The sequence below is a fragment of the Erythrolamprus reginae genome, chromosome 6 (assembly GCF_031021105.1).
Source record: "Erythrolamprus reginae isolate rEryReg1 chromosome 6, rEryReg1.hap1, whole genome shotgun sequence".
NCBI classification, from domain to species: Eukaryota; Metazoa; Chordata; class Lepidosauria; order Squamata; family Dipsadidae; genus Erythrolamprus; species Erythrolamprus reginae.
Window position 1 is genome coordinate 31,167,849 of NC_091955.1, and position 16,839 is coordinate 31,184,687.

General features: G+C 45.3%; 1 protein-coding gene across 2 annotated transcripts in view; it reads right to left on the reverse strand.

Annotated features, from left to right (window-relative positions):
• The window catches only part of CAPZA2 (capping actin protein of muscle Z-line subunit alpha 2), a 28,204-nt gene extending 11,624 nt beyond the window's left edge, over positions 1-16,580 (reverse strand). Inside the window, exons 1-3 of one of the 2 annotated variants that reach the window (XM_070755467.1) lie at positions 16,308-16,476; positions 1,834-1,984; positions 1,636-1,699 (exon numbers count right to left, since the gene is read on the reverse strand). In XM_070755467.1, coding sequence (XP_070611568.1) covers positions 1,636-1,699; positions 1,834-1,857 — 88 coding nt within the window. In that variant the 5' untranslated portion in view covers positions 1,858-1,984; positions 16,308-16,476. Of the gene's footprint in view, positions 1-1,635; positions 1,700-1,833; positions 1,985-16,307 lie in introns of both variants that reach the window. The other variant, XM_070755466.1, reaches the window with a different exon arrangement.
• Between the last annotated feature and the right edge of the window lie 259 nt (positions 16,581-16,839).

A 16,839-nucleotide genomic window follows, 5' to 3' on the forward strand; every position in this document is an offset into this window, starting at 1 on the left:
ATAAAGAAACAGAATGTATCACAGTAGCTTACAATGGCATCATGTTCATTATGCAGCTAAGAACTAAAGAACTAAAATGTTTCAAGGTTTAATATCTTTCACAGGAAGAAAAAAAATGGGACAAAATAATGAGTTAAAAACCCTCAGGCAAGTGCAGGATTTGAGGCAAGAGAAACATTCTGAGGTTGTCTTTCTCAAGACTGGTACTGTTTTAAGTGCCTATATCATTATTGCCTGCTTCAATTTTAAGACAATTGGTGTCTCTAGAAAGTATACTAAGTCTACTCTATTTGTTAACACATCTTCAGCAACTATGATGGCTAATCATTTTTTAATTTTTTTTAAAAAATGTTTCATTTTATATCATTTTCTCAAATCCCCTCAAATTCTTCATGCAGATCTCTTAATTAGAGCTTGAACCAATTATCAATTCCACAGTTTAGTCCTCCACTATAACAAAGAACATGACACGAGGTAGGAAATAATTACCAGCATATTATAAATAGATATTTCTAACTTATAACTTAAAACTTATATTCAATATAAATTTTTTAGACCTAACAGTAATACATAATTTTTAAGAAATAGTCAATCACACATAAATTACCTTCAGTTAAACAGACACTTTGAAATGTAACTCAAAAGCAGACCTGTACAAAATGCTTCTAATTTAAACTATTTTATATGGAAAGTCCTGGTTCATGCTTGACAAAATCAAATATTCATTTTGGCATAAGATATCAATTAAGCCAAAGAACTACCTTATGGATTGAAATGTCTGTGTGCCTTATAGAGCAACTGTTGCCAAAGCTCTACCCACCCTCCAGCCTTGTTCTCCCAGGAATTTGCCTCTTTGCAGCAAATAGTCTGGTCAGCTTCAGCACAGCCTGATTTAGCATGAGCAGCTGATTGGCAGTTTGATCGGGCTCCTGGAATACTGCTGATCAACTGTTCCAGGCTGCAGGGATTGCCCCACCCATCGCTGCCTCTGCATGCCCCATTGTCACCTCCACATGCCCCATTTCAGCCTGATCCAGGCAGCAGGGATTGCCGTCACCACCTATTGCCACTGATGAGTGGCAGCGACAATCCCCGCCACCTGGAACGGGTGAATGGGATGTGCAGAGGCCAAAAATGTGACGACAGATGGCAGCAATCCTCACAGTCTGGGACAGCTGATAGGCAGTATTCTGAGAGGCCGAACCAATTGCTGGGAGGCAGAGGCAAACAAAAATTCTTGTTTTTCTCCTCAAAAGCTAGGTGCATTTTATAGCCCAGAGCATTTTATAGTGTGAAAAATACAGAACATCAATTTCAGTAATAGGGAAATTTATGACTTAAAAATATTACTTGCATTACTTGCAAGATACTATAATATTAAAACACTAAGGTATCTATATAAAAATTATTAATTTTATTAAGGCTAAGATTTACTAAATCTTGATTTTAAAACAGCTGTGCTCAAAATGAGCATTTTAAGCATCCAGGTAATTTGGAACAATAGCTTTGGACTGCAAACAAGATGCTTCAAATTTGAGATAACCAAAATCTGAAACAGGACACTTCTATTTCAGAAAAGAATGCTGCACTGTATGTAGGCTATCTGAAATGCAAATCAACATATGGAATGCTTACCGTTAAAAACTTCATTGAATTCTCCTGGTGGAGCATGGATGATGAATTTTGCTGCTATGCGCACCTGAAATTAAAACATATGAAAAATATTCAACTTAATTTGTAAATGAAATAAGAATAATGTTTTTAAAAAACCTGAATATATGTATCTCTTAATTCTACTATACAATTGTTATAGAAGTTTGGTAATTAACTTAACTGCAGAAAACCTTCAGCATCCATACCACAATTTCTGGGAGGTGAAGAAAATAATCATCTTTCAGGAATGAATTGTCTGATATATCTTAGAATAACATTTCTCTCCAATGCAGTACTAAGAGTATCTTCAAAGATGGGATTTTTGTTAGCACTGCAACCAAAGATGGGAGGTTTATTTTTTCTTCTAATACGTATGACTCATAATTATAAGCTGCCTCCCAATTATACTATCTAAAGCAGTTGTTTCTTTGTAATGAAATGCTTGGTCAAATGAACACAAAGTAACGATACAATAATGTGGGTTAACTTTTCAATATTTTCAGTAAACTGCTACTATGAAACTGTATAATGCAACTTTTAAACTTTTTAATGTTATCAAATGTAATACACAAGACAAATAAACATATTACTTTAAATAAGAAGTAAGCTTTTTGCAATTGTAAAGACAGCACTATTTATTATCTCTTGTCAAAAATTCAGAAAATTCTTAAATATAAAATTAAAGCCAGAAGTCTTTTTAGGTCTGCTAGACAAAGTACTTGAAAGTTATTTTAAATGTTGGCTGCAGCAAAAAAAATTATGTACAGAGAAAGAAAGGCACATCAGTTCTGACAGTGGAAGAATGGATACTAAAGGTGGAGATACTAAAGATACTAAGTGGAAGAATGGATACTAAAGGTGGAGATGTCAAAATTAATTGTCTAAATTAAAGAGAAGTTTTTTCCGCTTGGAAACCACTTCAGAGCTTCTTGAAACAGAACAAAAATGAAACTTTTATGTTAGCTATTTGTCTAAATTGACTATGTTGTTATGAAACAGTGTGAAATAATTAGAAATGTAAAAAGACTGAGTTTATAACTTCTTGTAACTAATGAAAAATGCTGGAAGTCACTACTTGTTTTCTTTCTCTTTAGCCTTCAAACTTTTAATCTTTTAAAACTTTTTTATATTTGTATTTTATCTATAATAAACTTTAATAAAACTTTGAAAAAATACTACAAATGTAATCTACAAAACAAATATACATATTACTGTTTAAACAAGAATATTAGAGGATTTTTGCTTAAGACATACTAGAAATAAGAAATGAGAGGCATTCTTCTTAACCTCTTCATGTTTATGACCACAACGGAAATCAATTTAGTTAAAAGCAAACCCATATCATGTTCATGCCTTTATAAGGCAATAGTAATGCTTACTTGGATTTGTATTTACAATTCTTGCAATATAGAAATACACATAACTTTGGCAGAAATTTTGTGATAAGTTAAAATAATAATTGTACTATTCATATAGTAGTATACTTATTAATAACTAATGATTAATTAATAAGTATATACTATAATATAAAGTAGGTTATCTTTCCTTTTTTCCTTAAGTTGCATATTCAGTTTGATTTGTTTCTTTTCTTTTCTGGGTTTTTTTCCATCTTAAAGAATATTTCTGGGAAGTGGGTAAACTCTTTTTTCCTCACATATAAATGAGGTGAAGAACCAGGACAGTAGCACAGTCTACATGTCTGTTACTAAATTGCTGGTGTTTCTACCCTCAGGTTAGGCTACCACAAAAATGTTTGAATCAAGAGATCTAAAAACTGCAAACTAAAATAATGCATTAAAAATCTGGGATCTATTATTCCTGAAGAATTGAAACTTCCATGATGTCCAGACCAGTTTTATTCATAAAACTAGTAGCTACAAAACTGAACTCCTTAGCATGGAGTAGAATGTCTAAACTCTCAGCCCGCAGGTCTGATGAGTTACGCACTGGCCATACCCATTGGCAGTTGGAACAGAGTTCTTTTTAGATGGGGAGGGAGAGTATAATATTTAATTCCTTAGCATCAGAGTGTGTTAATAATAATATAAGAAATACTAATGATCTGATGATCATTTCGAAAAATCCTTTCTTAGCGAGTACCTAGAAGCCAAGAGGAACATATGTGTCACGTTTCAAGTTTGTAGGCTTTACGGTTCTGGAAATTTCATGATGATGCGTCAGAGGTATTTTGCTTTTATGTATATAGATTGTGGCCATTCCAGCATTCCTGCAATCACATGATCATGATTTTCAACATTCCCTATATTTATCTAATTCTCTTCGTAAAAACCTCTGACAAAATTTACTATCAAGTATTGGTTATCTTTAAGTATTTTCCAGAGTTATTTAAGAATATGTTACTTATCTGTAAGAACAAACATTCAGATATGTAATTTCTTACTACCTCAGTTCCTTAGATATTTTTTCAGTATATAATTTAAATATATTCTGTCACCATGTTCTACAATGAAAACAGTTCGCATAGGCAGAGTTCCAGATTTTATGCAACTTTCTCATCTTTCTTTAACACTCTATTTCTTAGTCATACAAATGTCTAACTCAAGGTACCTGCTCATTTTACAATTTTTTGCAAACCTGTATTCAGATTATGCCACAAAATGTACTGTGTTTTGAGGAAGCAGGGTTCCCGTTCAAAATTGAAAGTTGCTTAATATTCCCCCATGAAAGCTATCTAAATTATTTCCTCATACATTTGCATTTCCTCTTTACTTTAAACAAGCATAGAGTTGTGCAGTATAATATTCTGGGTCCTAGCCTAAAAGTACTGGAAGAAAGCTATCTTCCTCTTGTTTTCAATAATATTACAAACTATGGGAGAAAGGTGAGGCAAATATAAATTCCTTGTGTAAATTCTATTTATACAAAGATTGTCTTCCTGACCTTTACCTAGCTATTTAAGATCATACATTTTGAAAACAGGAGGGGTTTTATTCTCCTTTTTCTTCCCAAATTGCTGCATCTGGAAAATATTTCAAACGTCTATATGAAAACTGAATTTGTATATATTTTGATACTGTGCTTCCCTAAAAGTAAGACAGGTGCTTGGCCTTATTATCAGGGGAGGTCTTATTATTTTGGGGGTGCAGGAGGCCCCGGGTGGCCTGCGCACTCATAGCTGGGAGTCTGGGAGAGGAGCTCTCTCTGTGTGCCACCATCAAGCCTCTCCCCTCTTGTGGGTTGTGTTTGAGTGAACACAAGTGGCCTGAAGGTGTCAAACTGCACAAGCACCTGTACCCCCTCTTCTATACTTGCGAACCTCCCAGACCTCACCATGTCGATATGGGTAAAGCCGATAAGCAGGTCCTTGAGGAGCTGGCACCGACGCCCACCATCAGCACTCGCGTGGAAGCTACAGCCTGGGCCAGCTCCCCCTGCAGAGTCCAGTTCCAGCCATCACCATAGAATGGGAAGTGCACTCGCAGAATGGCCGCTGCCCTGGCTGGAGTTTGGAAGCCATAGGGAATTGGGAGAGAAAGAAAGAAAAACTTCTGCTGCTTCTGCTTTTGGCTGCATGAAAGGAAAGCAGCAGAAGCAGGAGAAGGCTTTCTTTCTTGATCCCAAACTCTGGCTTTGTGGCTTTTAAACCCCAGCCAGGGCAGCGGCTGCTCTGCAAATGCACTTCCTGCTCTATGCTGATGGTCACTGGAGGCTTTCCCTTCCCCCCTGCTCCTCTCTGCTCTAATCTCCCCATGGTCCCACCTGAGCCCTGACTGACCAGAGCGCCTGCCGGCATCCCCAAGAGCGCCCATCCACTTTGGGAATCATCAGATGGGACAGCAGCTGAGCCAGATTCTTACCGGGAAGGGGAGCCTCACAGGACTCTTGCCTGCAGTCCCTTCCTCCTGCAATACCCGCTTACTCTTCCCAGATGCCCGGCAAGATACCATGTAGCCATGCTTAGGGCATCCCCAACTTAGCTCAGCCGACCTGGCCATGGCTCCCTATCTGCAACTGAGTTTGGCCTGCAGGCGGCCATCCCCGGCCAGCAGAAGCAGGCGCTGAGCAAACCTTTTGGGGGGAGGGAGTGTGCACGTAAAACACAGCACCAGGACAAGGAAACTTTTGACTACATGCTGCAAGCAAGAAATCTTTCTGTCCTCCAAACTCTGCCAAAAATGAATCTTTGTGAGACTCATTGTGCCTGCGCAGCTTCTTGGAGCAAAAGGGGAAAGTTTTTTTGCATGCAGAGTGCAGCCAAAAAGATCCTTGCCCTGGTTCTATGTCTTACGTGCACACACACACCCAACAGCCCAAAAGGTTTGCTCACCAATTGATTCTGCTGCTCTGCCCAGCTGGAAGGTTGGCTATCAGCTTGGCTTCCTCAGGCAGTCTGCAAGTTTCCTCCCCCTCCTGCTTCACTGAAAAGCTGGAGGCAGGAGTGGGAGAAGAGAAGCTGCCACTCGCCGCTTTGTTTCCTCATAGCTTCTGAACAGGTGGTGAGTCCCAGCGCACCCCAACACTGCCGCTTGGACCTCCACCATAGCATGCTCCAAGTCACCATGTCCTTCTCTTGGTCTTTGTCACCTGCCTCTGGCTCCACCACTCCCAGCACCATTGGCACTCTCGCCTCTGCCCCTCTCCTCGCCCCTATCCAGGGCTGGGTCACCACCACCGCCACTACCGGCTCTTTCTTCCGCTGTTTTCACCAAGTGTGTTTGTGTGTGTGTGTGAAAGAGAGAGAGAGAGAAACAGTGAAGAGAAAACTCTTTCAAACAGTGTTGCCTACAGTTTTTGTTACTCCCCTCCATCATTTGTCTATCTCGCTCTTCCCCTCTCTCTAACACACACACACACACACAAACACACGATTGCTTGAAAAGGACAGGCTGCGCTTTGCTTCTATCATAAGCACGTATGTCCCACAATCGCCTGTCCTTTTCTCAAGCAGCAGCAGCTTGGGGGGGGGGGGTCCGGCTGCGACAGACCACATGGCTTTCTGCCTCATTGTAGCTGGAGCCTAAACAACACCCACTGAGTGCTAGCCATGGTTACTGCTTGCTCCATAGCCACAAAGTCAGCTGTGGGACAGAGGGGTGCTCAGCTGCAAGGTTTCCTAGCACTGTGGGCAGAGCTGGGGCTAGCAAGGAGCTATCTCCAGGCACCTGGACAGAATTCTCGGCCCCCGCTCTATCAGCTGGTCATGATTAAGAAGGGCTGCCTCCTGTGCTGGGCACGGCCACCCTTTCACTAGGACTTATTTTCGGGAGATGGGAACACAGTGGTACCTCTACTTATGAACTTCATTTGTTCCATGACCAGGTCTTAAGTAGAAAAGTTTGTAAGAAGCAATTTCCCCCCTAGGAATCAATGTAAAAGCAAATAATGCGTGATTGGGGAAACCATAGAGAAGGTGGAGGCCCTGTTTCCTCCCAGGAGATTCCTAGAGAGGCCCCACAGTGGTTTCTCCCCACCTTTTCTGGCCCTGTTTCCTTCCAGGAGATTCTTAGAGAGGCCCCACGGAGGCTTCTCACCGCCTTTTCCAGTTACAGTTTTGAAGGCTTGGATTTGTAAGTAGAAAATGGTTCTTGAGAAGAGGCAAAAAAATCTTGAACGCCTGGTTCTTATCCAGAAAAGTTTGTAAGTAGAGGTGTTCTTAGGTAGAGGTACCACTCTATATTTAAGCTCACTCCAAAAATCAGGCTTGGCCGCATTTTCAAAACATGTCATATTTTCAGGAAAACGTAGTACAATAAAGCAATACAGTGATCCCCCAACCATTGCGAATGGGCTACATCGCGATTTTTCAACCCGGAAGTAAAAACACCATCTGCGCATGCACGCCCTTTTCCTATGGCCACGCATGCGTAGATGGTGTTCCCCGCCGGGCAGATCAGCTGCTGGGCGGCTTCCCTGGGTCTTCCCCCTCTTGCTGGCGGGAGGGCGAGAAGCCCCCCCCAGCACCCGCTCGCCCGCCCTTCGCCCGGCCACCCGCCATTTGCTCGCTGCTCGCCCGGCCACCTGGGTTCGTTTGGCTTCGGGACTCAGTTGGGAAGCGGCACGGGTGTTTTAAAAGGTCTCCGCCGGCATGTGGGGCTTCTTAGCACCCCCCCAAACCCGGGTTGGGGGTTCGGGGGTGGTGGTAGGAAGCCCCCCATGCCGGCGGAGACCTTTTAAAACACCCGTGCCACTTCCCAGCTGAGTCCTCAAGCCAAGCGCAGAAGTTAGCCTTGAATCCCTTTGAATCCCGCCGCTTCTGCTGGATACGGGCGATGGGCGGGGCGAGCTGCCACAGCCCCTGGCTTCCGCGCCGCTCGTCCCACCCACCGCCCGTATCCAGCAGAAGCTGCTGGATTCAAAGTGCTGGGGTGGGGGGCTGTCGGGACACCCCCCACCCCAACACTTTGAATCCCGCCGCTTCTGCTGGATAAGGGCGATGGGGGGGCGAGCTGCCACAGCCCCTGGCTTCCGCGCCGCTCGTCCCACCCACCGCCCGTATCCAGCAGAAGCTGCTGGATTCAAAGTGCTGGGGTGGGGGGCTGTCGGGACAAGCCACGCACAAAGGCCGAGGCGAGGCTGAGCAGGAGGAGAAGCCAACCAGCAAGGCGGTGGGCTGGGAGCCGCAGGCGAAAGGAGCTCGGGCATCGGAGCGCGGCGCCAGGCATTGTTCTCCGGACCCCGCCCGCTCAGCCCCGCGGCGGCCCTTTCCCTCTCCACGCTGCGGGCGGGGTCCGGAGAACAATGCCCGAGCTCCTTTCACCTGCGGCTCCCAGCCCACCGCCTGTCTCCTGCTGCCCGGTTTAGCCAGGACACGAGCGGCGAAATGACTTGGAGGAATGTGAAGCTGAAACCGGCCGGTTTCAGCTTCACATTCCTCCAAGTCATTTCGCCGCTCGTGTCCTGGCTAAACCGGGCAGCAGGAGACAGGCTTTGAGTTTTTGGCTGCGGGGGGAGAAGTAGGACTTTCCTAACTCCCTCGCCCCGCAGCCAAAACTCAAAGCCTGTCTCCTGCTGCCCGGTTTAGCCAGGACACGAGCGGCGAAGTGACTTGGAGGAATGGGAAGTCCAAACCGGCCGGTTTCAGCTTCACATTCCTCCAAGTCATTTCGCCGCTCGTGTCCTGGCTAAACCGGGCAGCAGGAGACAGGCTTTGAGTTTTTGGCTGCGGGGGGAGAAGTAGGACTTTCCTAACTCCCTCGCCCCGCAGCCAAAACTCAAAGCCTGTCTCCTGCTGCCCGGTTTAGCCAGGACACGAGCGGCGAAGTGACTTGGAGGAATGGGAAGTCCAAACCGGCCGGTTTCAGCTTCACATTCCTCCAAGTCATTTCGCCGCTCGTGTCCTGGCTAAACCGGGCAGCAGGAGACAGGCTTTGAGTTTTGGCTGCGGGGCGAGGGAGTTAGGAAAGTCCTACTTCTCCCCCCGCAGCCAAAAACTCAAAGCCTGTCGGTGGCGGTGGAGAAGAAGAAGCGAAGGAAGCGCCGGAGTTTTGGTGTGGGGTTTTTTGGTCCCTTTCTCGAGGCGGAGCGGCAAAGAAGTGAGTGGGGGGGGGCAGGGCAACCCTCTAGCCTGCCCCCTTCCCAAGCTTCTTTTTATTCATGAGCTGAAGGGAGAGGCGGCAGCAAGGAAGCCGGCGGGGGAGGGGCAGGCTAGAGGGTTGCCCTGCCCCCCCCCACTCACTTCTTTGCCGCTCCGCCTCGAGAAAGGGACCAAAAAACCCCACACCAAAACTCCGGCGCTTCCTTCGCTTCTTCTTCTCCGCCGCCACCGAACCCGGCAATCTGGACTGGACCATGGCCTCCCTGCCCGGGACTGTACCGAGGATGATGCCGGCAATCTGGAGGCTATGGTCCAGTCCAGATTGCCGGGTTCGGTGGCGGCGGAGAAGAAGAAGCGAAGGAAGCGCCGGAGTTTTAGTGTGGGGGTTTTTGGTCCCTTTCTCGAGGCGGAGCGGCAAAGAAGTGAGTGGGGGGGGCAGGGCAACCCTCTAGCCTGCCCCCTCCCCCGCCGGCTTCCTAGCTGCCGCCTCTCCCTTCAGCTCATGAATAAAAAGAAGCTTGGGAAGGGGGCTGGCTAGAGGCTGGACACACACACACCCCTTTTCCCCTGGGGAAGAAAGCTGAAAAGCTCGCCGGCCCGGCCCGGGATTCCTTGGACAAGAATGCGCCGCCCGTTCTTTTTCTCCCTTTCCCGAGTTTCTTGCCTCCGCAAAGCGATTCCTTAAAATGCCGCTTCGGCCAGGGAGGGTGGGGGGACGCCGCATCCTCCCCCCTCTTCATGGGAACGAAAATTTCCCCGGACTTGCAACCCCAACCAACGAAGGAACCAAAAGCGGGGGAGGGGAGGAGCGCCCCGATTCAGCGGCTGGCACCGGGGCGCACACGCTGCCGCGGATTTCTCCTTCTCTCCCTTTGCCCCGGCTCGGCTCCTTTGGATTTTGTGCTACTTTGGGGGGTGGACATGGGAGGAAGGGAGGCTGCTAGGAAGGCGAAAAAAAGCGTGGTGGAGAGAGAGAAAATGAAAAACAACAACAATCCAGGGAACTTTCAGTCAGGCTGGGCGTGTTAAGGGAGCCCGTCCGGAGCTCACCTCGCCTTTCTCTGCGCTCCCCACCCCGCCCCGCCAGCCCCCTTCCCAAGCTTCTTTTTAATCATGAGCTGAAGGGAGAGGCGGCAGCGAGGAAGCCGGCGGGGGAGGGGGCAGGCTAGAAGGACCCCCCCTCCATTCCCTCCCTCCCCGTTTGCGCCTTCTTCTTTTTTGCAAGGGCTCACCCCGAGATATCGCGATCTCTCTCTCGCCTGGGGGGGGGTGTCTCCCCCCGGTTTATCCCTGTCGCCCGGCTTCTTCTGGCGAAGTTGAGGTGGGGGGGCGCCTTCCCTCCCACCCCGCCCCTCCCTCTCCCAAAGCCCGGGGTGTGGGGGAAAGGAAAAATCAGGAAGAGGCCGACGTCTGCTTTCCACCCCCGGGTGAAGTTCGCCTTTGGGAAACCCCATCTTCCGCTCCTTGCTGCTGCTGCGCTACCGAGCAGATCAGCTGCTCGGCGGCAGAAGGAACCTTCCTGGGGTCTTCCCTGCCGCCCACACGCAAACCCCACCGTCTGCGCATGTGCGGCTATGAAAAAAGGGCGCGCATGCGCAGATGGTGTTTTTACTTCCACAGCGCTACTTCGCGAAAACCCGCTCGTTGCGAGGGGTCCTGGAACGGAACCCTCGCAATAATCAGGGGATCACTGTATTCCATTTTCAATTAAAACATTAATTTTATACTCAATATTTATAATTCATAACTTCATAACCTTTTAACCTTTAAACATTATTACAATGAAGAAATTATTGCTTAAGTGATCAATTCTTATGATTTTTGTATTCTAGAACAGAGACCTCTGGGGAATACACTAAGAACCTAGTTTTCAGATCAAATATGTGTGACATATCTTGTTGCAAACCCATGCAAACTTCTCAACCTTTACACTTAGCTGCCTGCTGGTCTTGGAATTGCAACTTCCTGTTGGCTTCCCAGTGCAATAAACTATATTCTTCCAGAGGATGGCTGTGTAATATATACTGTGTTATTAAAAATTTCAACCTAAATAAACATACGTGTAAGGCAATTTTTATTATTATTATTATTATTATTATTATTATTATTATTATTATTATTATTATTATTATTATTATGTCAATACAACACAGCAAACAAGATCACTATGCTGGATTTTGTATTTCATCACCAGTCGGGCGCTTCTCAAGCACCTAGGACTGCGTGATGTAGCAGCGAATTATGTTTGCCGATCCCAGTAAAGCGGTCTTTTGCAATTGACAGATGGAGATTTTGTCAATTCCGATGGTTTTCAAATGTCCACTGAGATCGTTTGGCACTGTGCCCAGCGGGCCAAGTACAACTGGGACCACTTTCACTGGCTTATGCCAGAGTTGTTGCAGCTCGATTTTTAGATCTTTGTATTTCACTAATTTCTCTAGCTGCTTCTCCTCAATTCTGCTGTCTTCTGGGATTGCGATGTCGATGATCCATACTTTCTTTTTTTCCACAATCAGAATGTCTGGTATGTTATGCTTCAGAATTTGGTCAGTCTGAAGTCGGAAGTCCCACAGTAGTTTTGCTTGCTCATTTTCGACCACTTTTTTGGGCTTATGATCCCATCAGTTCTTTGCCACTGGTAAATGGTAGTTCCGGCACAAGTTCCAGTGGATCATCTGTGCCACAGCATCATGTCTATGCTTGTAGTCAGTCTGTGCAATCTATTACTATTATTATTATTATTATTATTATTATTATTATTATTTAGATTTGTATGCTGCCCTTCTCTGAAGACTCTAAATAAATTTAGTGGAGAACAGTTGATCCATTGGGTCAATGGTCCCCAACCTTTCTGGCTTGGCCGTCTGTTGCAAAGAGGGGTAGTTCTATGTAGCAGGCAGGTGCATGCAGCTCCATTTTGCACAAGCGCCTGCCTCTTCCGCTGCGCTGGCAGGTGGAGATTCATGTGGAAGCACAAGGTCCCACCACTCATAATATCTACTAGTCTGCCTTCCTTTTCATTATCAGCAAAAATACGTTACACATATAGAATATAGTTTATTGGCTATCAAAATTTAACTGCCTTGGATATGGCCCCTGGAGGAGCTGAGAGGAAAAAAGGAAGCAGTATGCTCCCTCCCATATTTGGGTATACCAGGATGATTTGACGGGGGGGGGGGGGGGAAGGAACATATAACTCTTCCTTGGTACAAGTTGAGATGAGGAGAACCTGTGGTCTAGAGGTTACAGCTATTGCCTTACAGGCAGACTCCCCAGGTTCAAATCACAGTAAGGGTATGGCAAGCTGATGAGACCAAAATAGCTTGAAATAGATTTATACTGGTCTCCCTTCCTTTTCATTATCAGCAAAAATATGTTATTCATACATACATACATACATACATACATACATACATACATACATACCAAAGCTGGCAAGGAGCAGCAGAAATGTTCCTCCCTCCCCCTCCCTTCTACCGTGTCCCTTTCTTCTTCCTATAATTCTCCCTCTTTCCTTCTTCCTTTATTCCTTCTGCACTGTTCCTTCTTTCCTCCATCCTTCCTTTCCTCTCAAATTCCTACCATTTCCCCATTTACTGTGCTTGTGGAAGCTTGCAAGGAGTCACTGGGAAGCCAACAGGAAGTTGCAATTCCAAGACTAGCAGGCAGCTAAATGTAAAGGTTGAGAAGTGTGCATGGGTTTGCAATGAGATAAGTCACACATATTTGATAAGGCATACAGGTGAGCGGTAAGTGGGAAAGTGCTGGGGAGATGCTATTTGAGTTAGGGATGAAGCATAGGGAGTCAGGTTGGGTCAGGAAGTCTTGCAAAGGGAGTGAGGATGCATGGAAGTATGCAAAAGGTATTGTAGGGATTGAGAAAGGCAGCTCAAGAGTAGCATGGGTCGGGATGGTAATGCAGACTGTAAGGATACATAGGATTTTCAACCTACAGGGTGAGGGAGGGAGTGAAGGATTGTCAGAATGGCTGAGAAACTATCAGGAATATTGAAAATGAGGATCATGAGACCACAGCGGAAGCCCAGCAGCTAAAAAAGCCACAACTTCCTCTATTTAATTTCCTCAGAATTCATAAGTCTTGTTTTTTGGAAATATTCCAAATATTTCCAAAAACCTAAATATTCCATAAATTAGTCAATTTGAGGTTCCTTGAAACAATTGTTGACCCTGTTTTATGTAATTAAAGATTATAGAAATAAGACTTTAAGTCATATACTAGATATCTTTGAGTCATCATTTCAGATATTTCCTTATTAGATTCCTCAATGTCATCAAGTGACTGAGCTTCTAATTTACTGCTTTCATTGGAAAAGTTGGGATACATTCAGAGCTATATCTACCTTGAAAATAGCCCATGTTGAACTAGATGGCAGTCAAATGTTAGCATGGAAAATATTTTATGGTGTTTTGTATTAGGGAATAAATTGTTTATGATATATTTTATGTTTTATAAAAGTTGCCAAATTTCAATTCCAAGAATTATGGGTTACATATTTTGAACATATTCTGTAAATTAATTTATCTGAAGTACCCTGGTTCAAAAATTATTGCTCTACGATGCACTGTTTCTTCCAGTTAAAGGCTATGGGAATGAAAGTTTTAGCACTATATAGATTAATTTGAACTCAAGAATCTATGGTTCCTACTGAAATAACTAAATACAGCTATCCTAGAAACAAAATCAGTAGCCACCAAGTGATGGTCCACAGACCACTGGAGCTCCGCAAGAAAATTTTGGTGGTCCACAGAGAAATCTTTATATTTCCCTCAAAGAGCCAGGCCAAAATTCCTATGCCATTCGTGCTTCAACGCTTTGACTCCAGGGACAGGCTGGGGTCCTTCAGGCAATTAGCTTGGCTACCTGTTAGTGGAGAGCAGCACCTGGGGTGAAGCTTAACTTTGCTGTCCATTGCAAACAGGATAGAACTGCTCCCTGCAAACTCTTATCTCTCAAGGAGCGCTCAATGAAGTGTTACAAGAAACTTTGCCGGGACTCCTCGATCTAACGTCTGCAATGGACAGCAACGCTAGGGTTCACTCCGGCTGCTTCTCTCTGTTGTAGTGCTTTCTGGACGCGGTTCACCACTCCAAGTCCCAAATGGCAGGAGACGAGGAGCAGCTCCTCATCTGGGTGCAGGAAAAGGAAGGGAAGGGGGGAATGGAAGGGCAGGAAAGAAGGGGAGGAGAGAGGTGGAGGGGGGGAAAGGAAAGGAAAAGCAGGAAAGGAAGGAAGGAAAAGGGGAAAGGAAATGAAAGAGAGGGAGGGAAAGGAAAGGGGAGAGAAAGGACTACAGTCACAGTTCTGGAATATGACTGACTTTTCCACCAACATCAGTAAGCCACCGTCAGTGTGTCCATCTTCATTTTCCTTCATTCAGAATGACCAAGCTTCTCGAGAGAAGCAACACAAAAGAGGTTTCCAGGCTGTGTGCCTGAACCAGGCACTTTTTCTCGGGCCTCACTGGCAGAAGCAGACAGGTAGGCTCGAAAGGCAGCGGAGCCTCCCTTCCCATGGATTTTAAATTATGAATTTAGTGGTCCCTAAGGTCCAAAAGGTTGGAGACCCCTTTTCCAGTTAGCTTAATATAAACTAAGCTTTTTATTGAATTAATATAAATCAATTCAATTATTCCTGTATTCTTTTATATTTGTTCATTAATTGAATAACAGAGGCATGAAAAGGAAGTTATTTTCTTTCAATTAACTAAATCAAGCTAAAGACCATCTTGCAAAATTTTGATCTGATCCTATTATGGCCAATTGGATTATTAAATCTACAATTGCCAACATTAAAATATGTAGTTTGGACTCATGCAATTATGTTTTATTGAACAAATCACGATTAACACAAATAACTCTCCTTATCAACTTGCATGAATCTAAAATTGATCAAATCAAAATTCTGCAAGATGTTCTTAAGCTAAGTTTGGTTAATTAAAGGCAAATGACTTCCTTTTCATACCAGTATATCAAATTTAAGGGCAAATATTAAATAATACATAAATGATTAGACTTATATTTAACAGCTATTAAATGAGTAAAATCAAGAAAAATAATCTCACACATCTTAAAAATCTATCTTAATATAATTTACACCTATACATAAATAGCAGTGTAGGGATGTGACAGCTGTGTTATAAACAGTATCATAAAGAAAAGGAGCCAGAAAGATGGCTTAAAAATATACTTGGCAACAAACAAGGATTTATTAGTAATAATGTATAACTAATAATTACTAACATCATGCTACATATAAGCCATCCTTGTAAATAATAACTGATTGATTGATCAAAAGCAAATGCAGGCAGGCCACATTCTTTGCTATATGCATTGAAACACTAAGTGAGGCATTTCTAGCCTGGATCTGAGTAAAGGCATGCAAACTTTTAAGACTCCTAGAAAGAAGAAATTATCCTTTAACCAGTCAGAACTACTCTCAGCACCAGATTAACAAACTGCCCCTGGAAGACCCCAAATAGAAGCAGCCCGGGAGCCCCTTCCAAGCAGAACATTGCAACATCTGCAAAATAATCTTCTGAGTCAAGGGTTAGAGGTCAGAGAAGTCAGGGGCATTAAAAAAAACACAAGTGTCCACCCAAGGCATCTTTTAGAAATCACTTCATGCCACGTGAACAAGACTGCGGGCCACCATTAAATCAAGTGAAGTGGGGCTATGCCAACCACCAGGAAATTGCCCTGAACCGTTCCAGCGACACGACAGACGTCGGGACCAGATCCAGGGCCAGGGCCCGACGGAGGAGAGAGGCTTGGTCAGGACGAGCCCCTTTCTATCCACCGGATCAAAAGAGGGAAGGCAGATCCAGGGAGAGGCGAAGAAGGCGGGGTGCAGACACCGGATCCGCCGCGCCCGCTTTGCTTCAGCCCCAGCCCGGAGCCTTCAACCTATTTTCAGCCGCCGGACCGTACAAGGAGCGGAGAGGGCAGCGAGTAAAAACAGGCCTCAGGCAGAAGAAAAGCAACCTCTTTCCCCGCTGGAAGAATCGGGCTTGACCGCTCGAGCCTGCTCCACACCCGCTTGCTTAATTTTCTTCCTTCCTCGTCCCCGGGAGGGGGAGAAAGAAACCGCTACCGCTTCCTCCTCCTCCCTTCTCCTGCTGCGGCGGGGGCGTCCTGTTACCTTCTCCTCATCGGAGAGCTGGTCCTCCAGATCCGCCATCTTAGCTCTTCTCCGGTCAGCCCACGAGGAAAAAAATAAAAATTAAAAAAAAGAAAAAAAGGAAGCAGCCCCGGAGACTCGGCAAATCGTTCACTGGGAGACGGAAGAGGAGCAGCAGCCGCCAAGGCCCAGCCACCGTCTCCGCCCCTCAGTCAAGCAGGAAGGGCGGAGCTCGGGCTTGGGGCGCGGCCTCGAGGTGGGAGAGGGAGCGCGAGGCCCAAGCTAAGCAGCGTCGGGGTGGGTGGGGATGAGCGAGCAAAACGAGGGGAGCTGGAGATGAGGAGCATGCGCAAATGATCTTCCGGGATTGAGGCTGTCAATCTGTGCTGCCGGGGTTTTCATTTTAGCTGTCTCTGTTTTTAGGATTGCGGGGTTCGGCCTTCGAGCTTTCTGCATCATTTCTTAATCAGGGGGGAGTTTTCAAATTGCAATCTCGATCTGTTCGTTTTGTAAACATTTAGCAGGCTACCTGGTAAGCCTCTCCGGGCCCTGA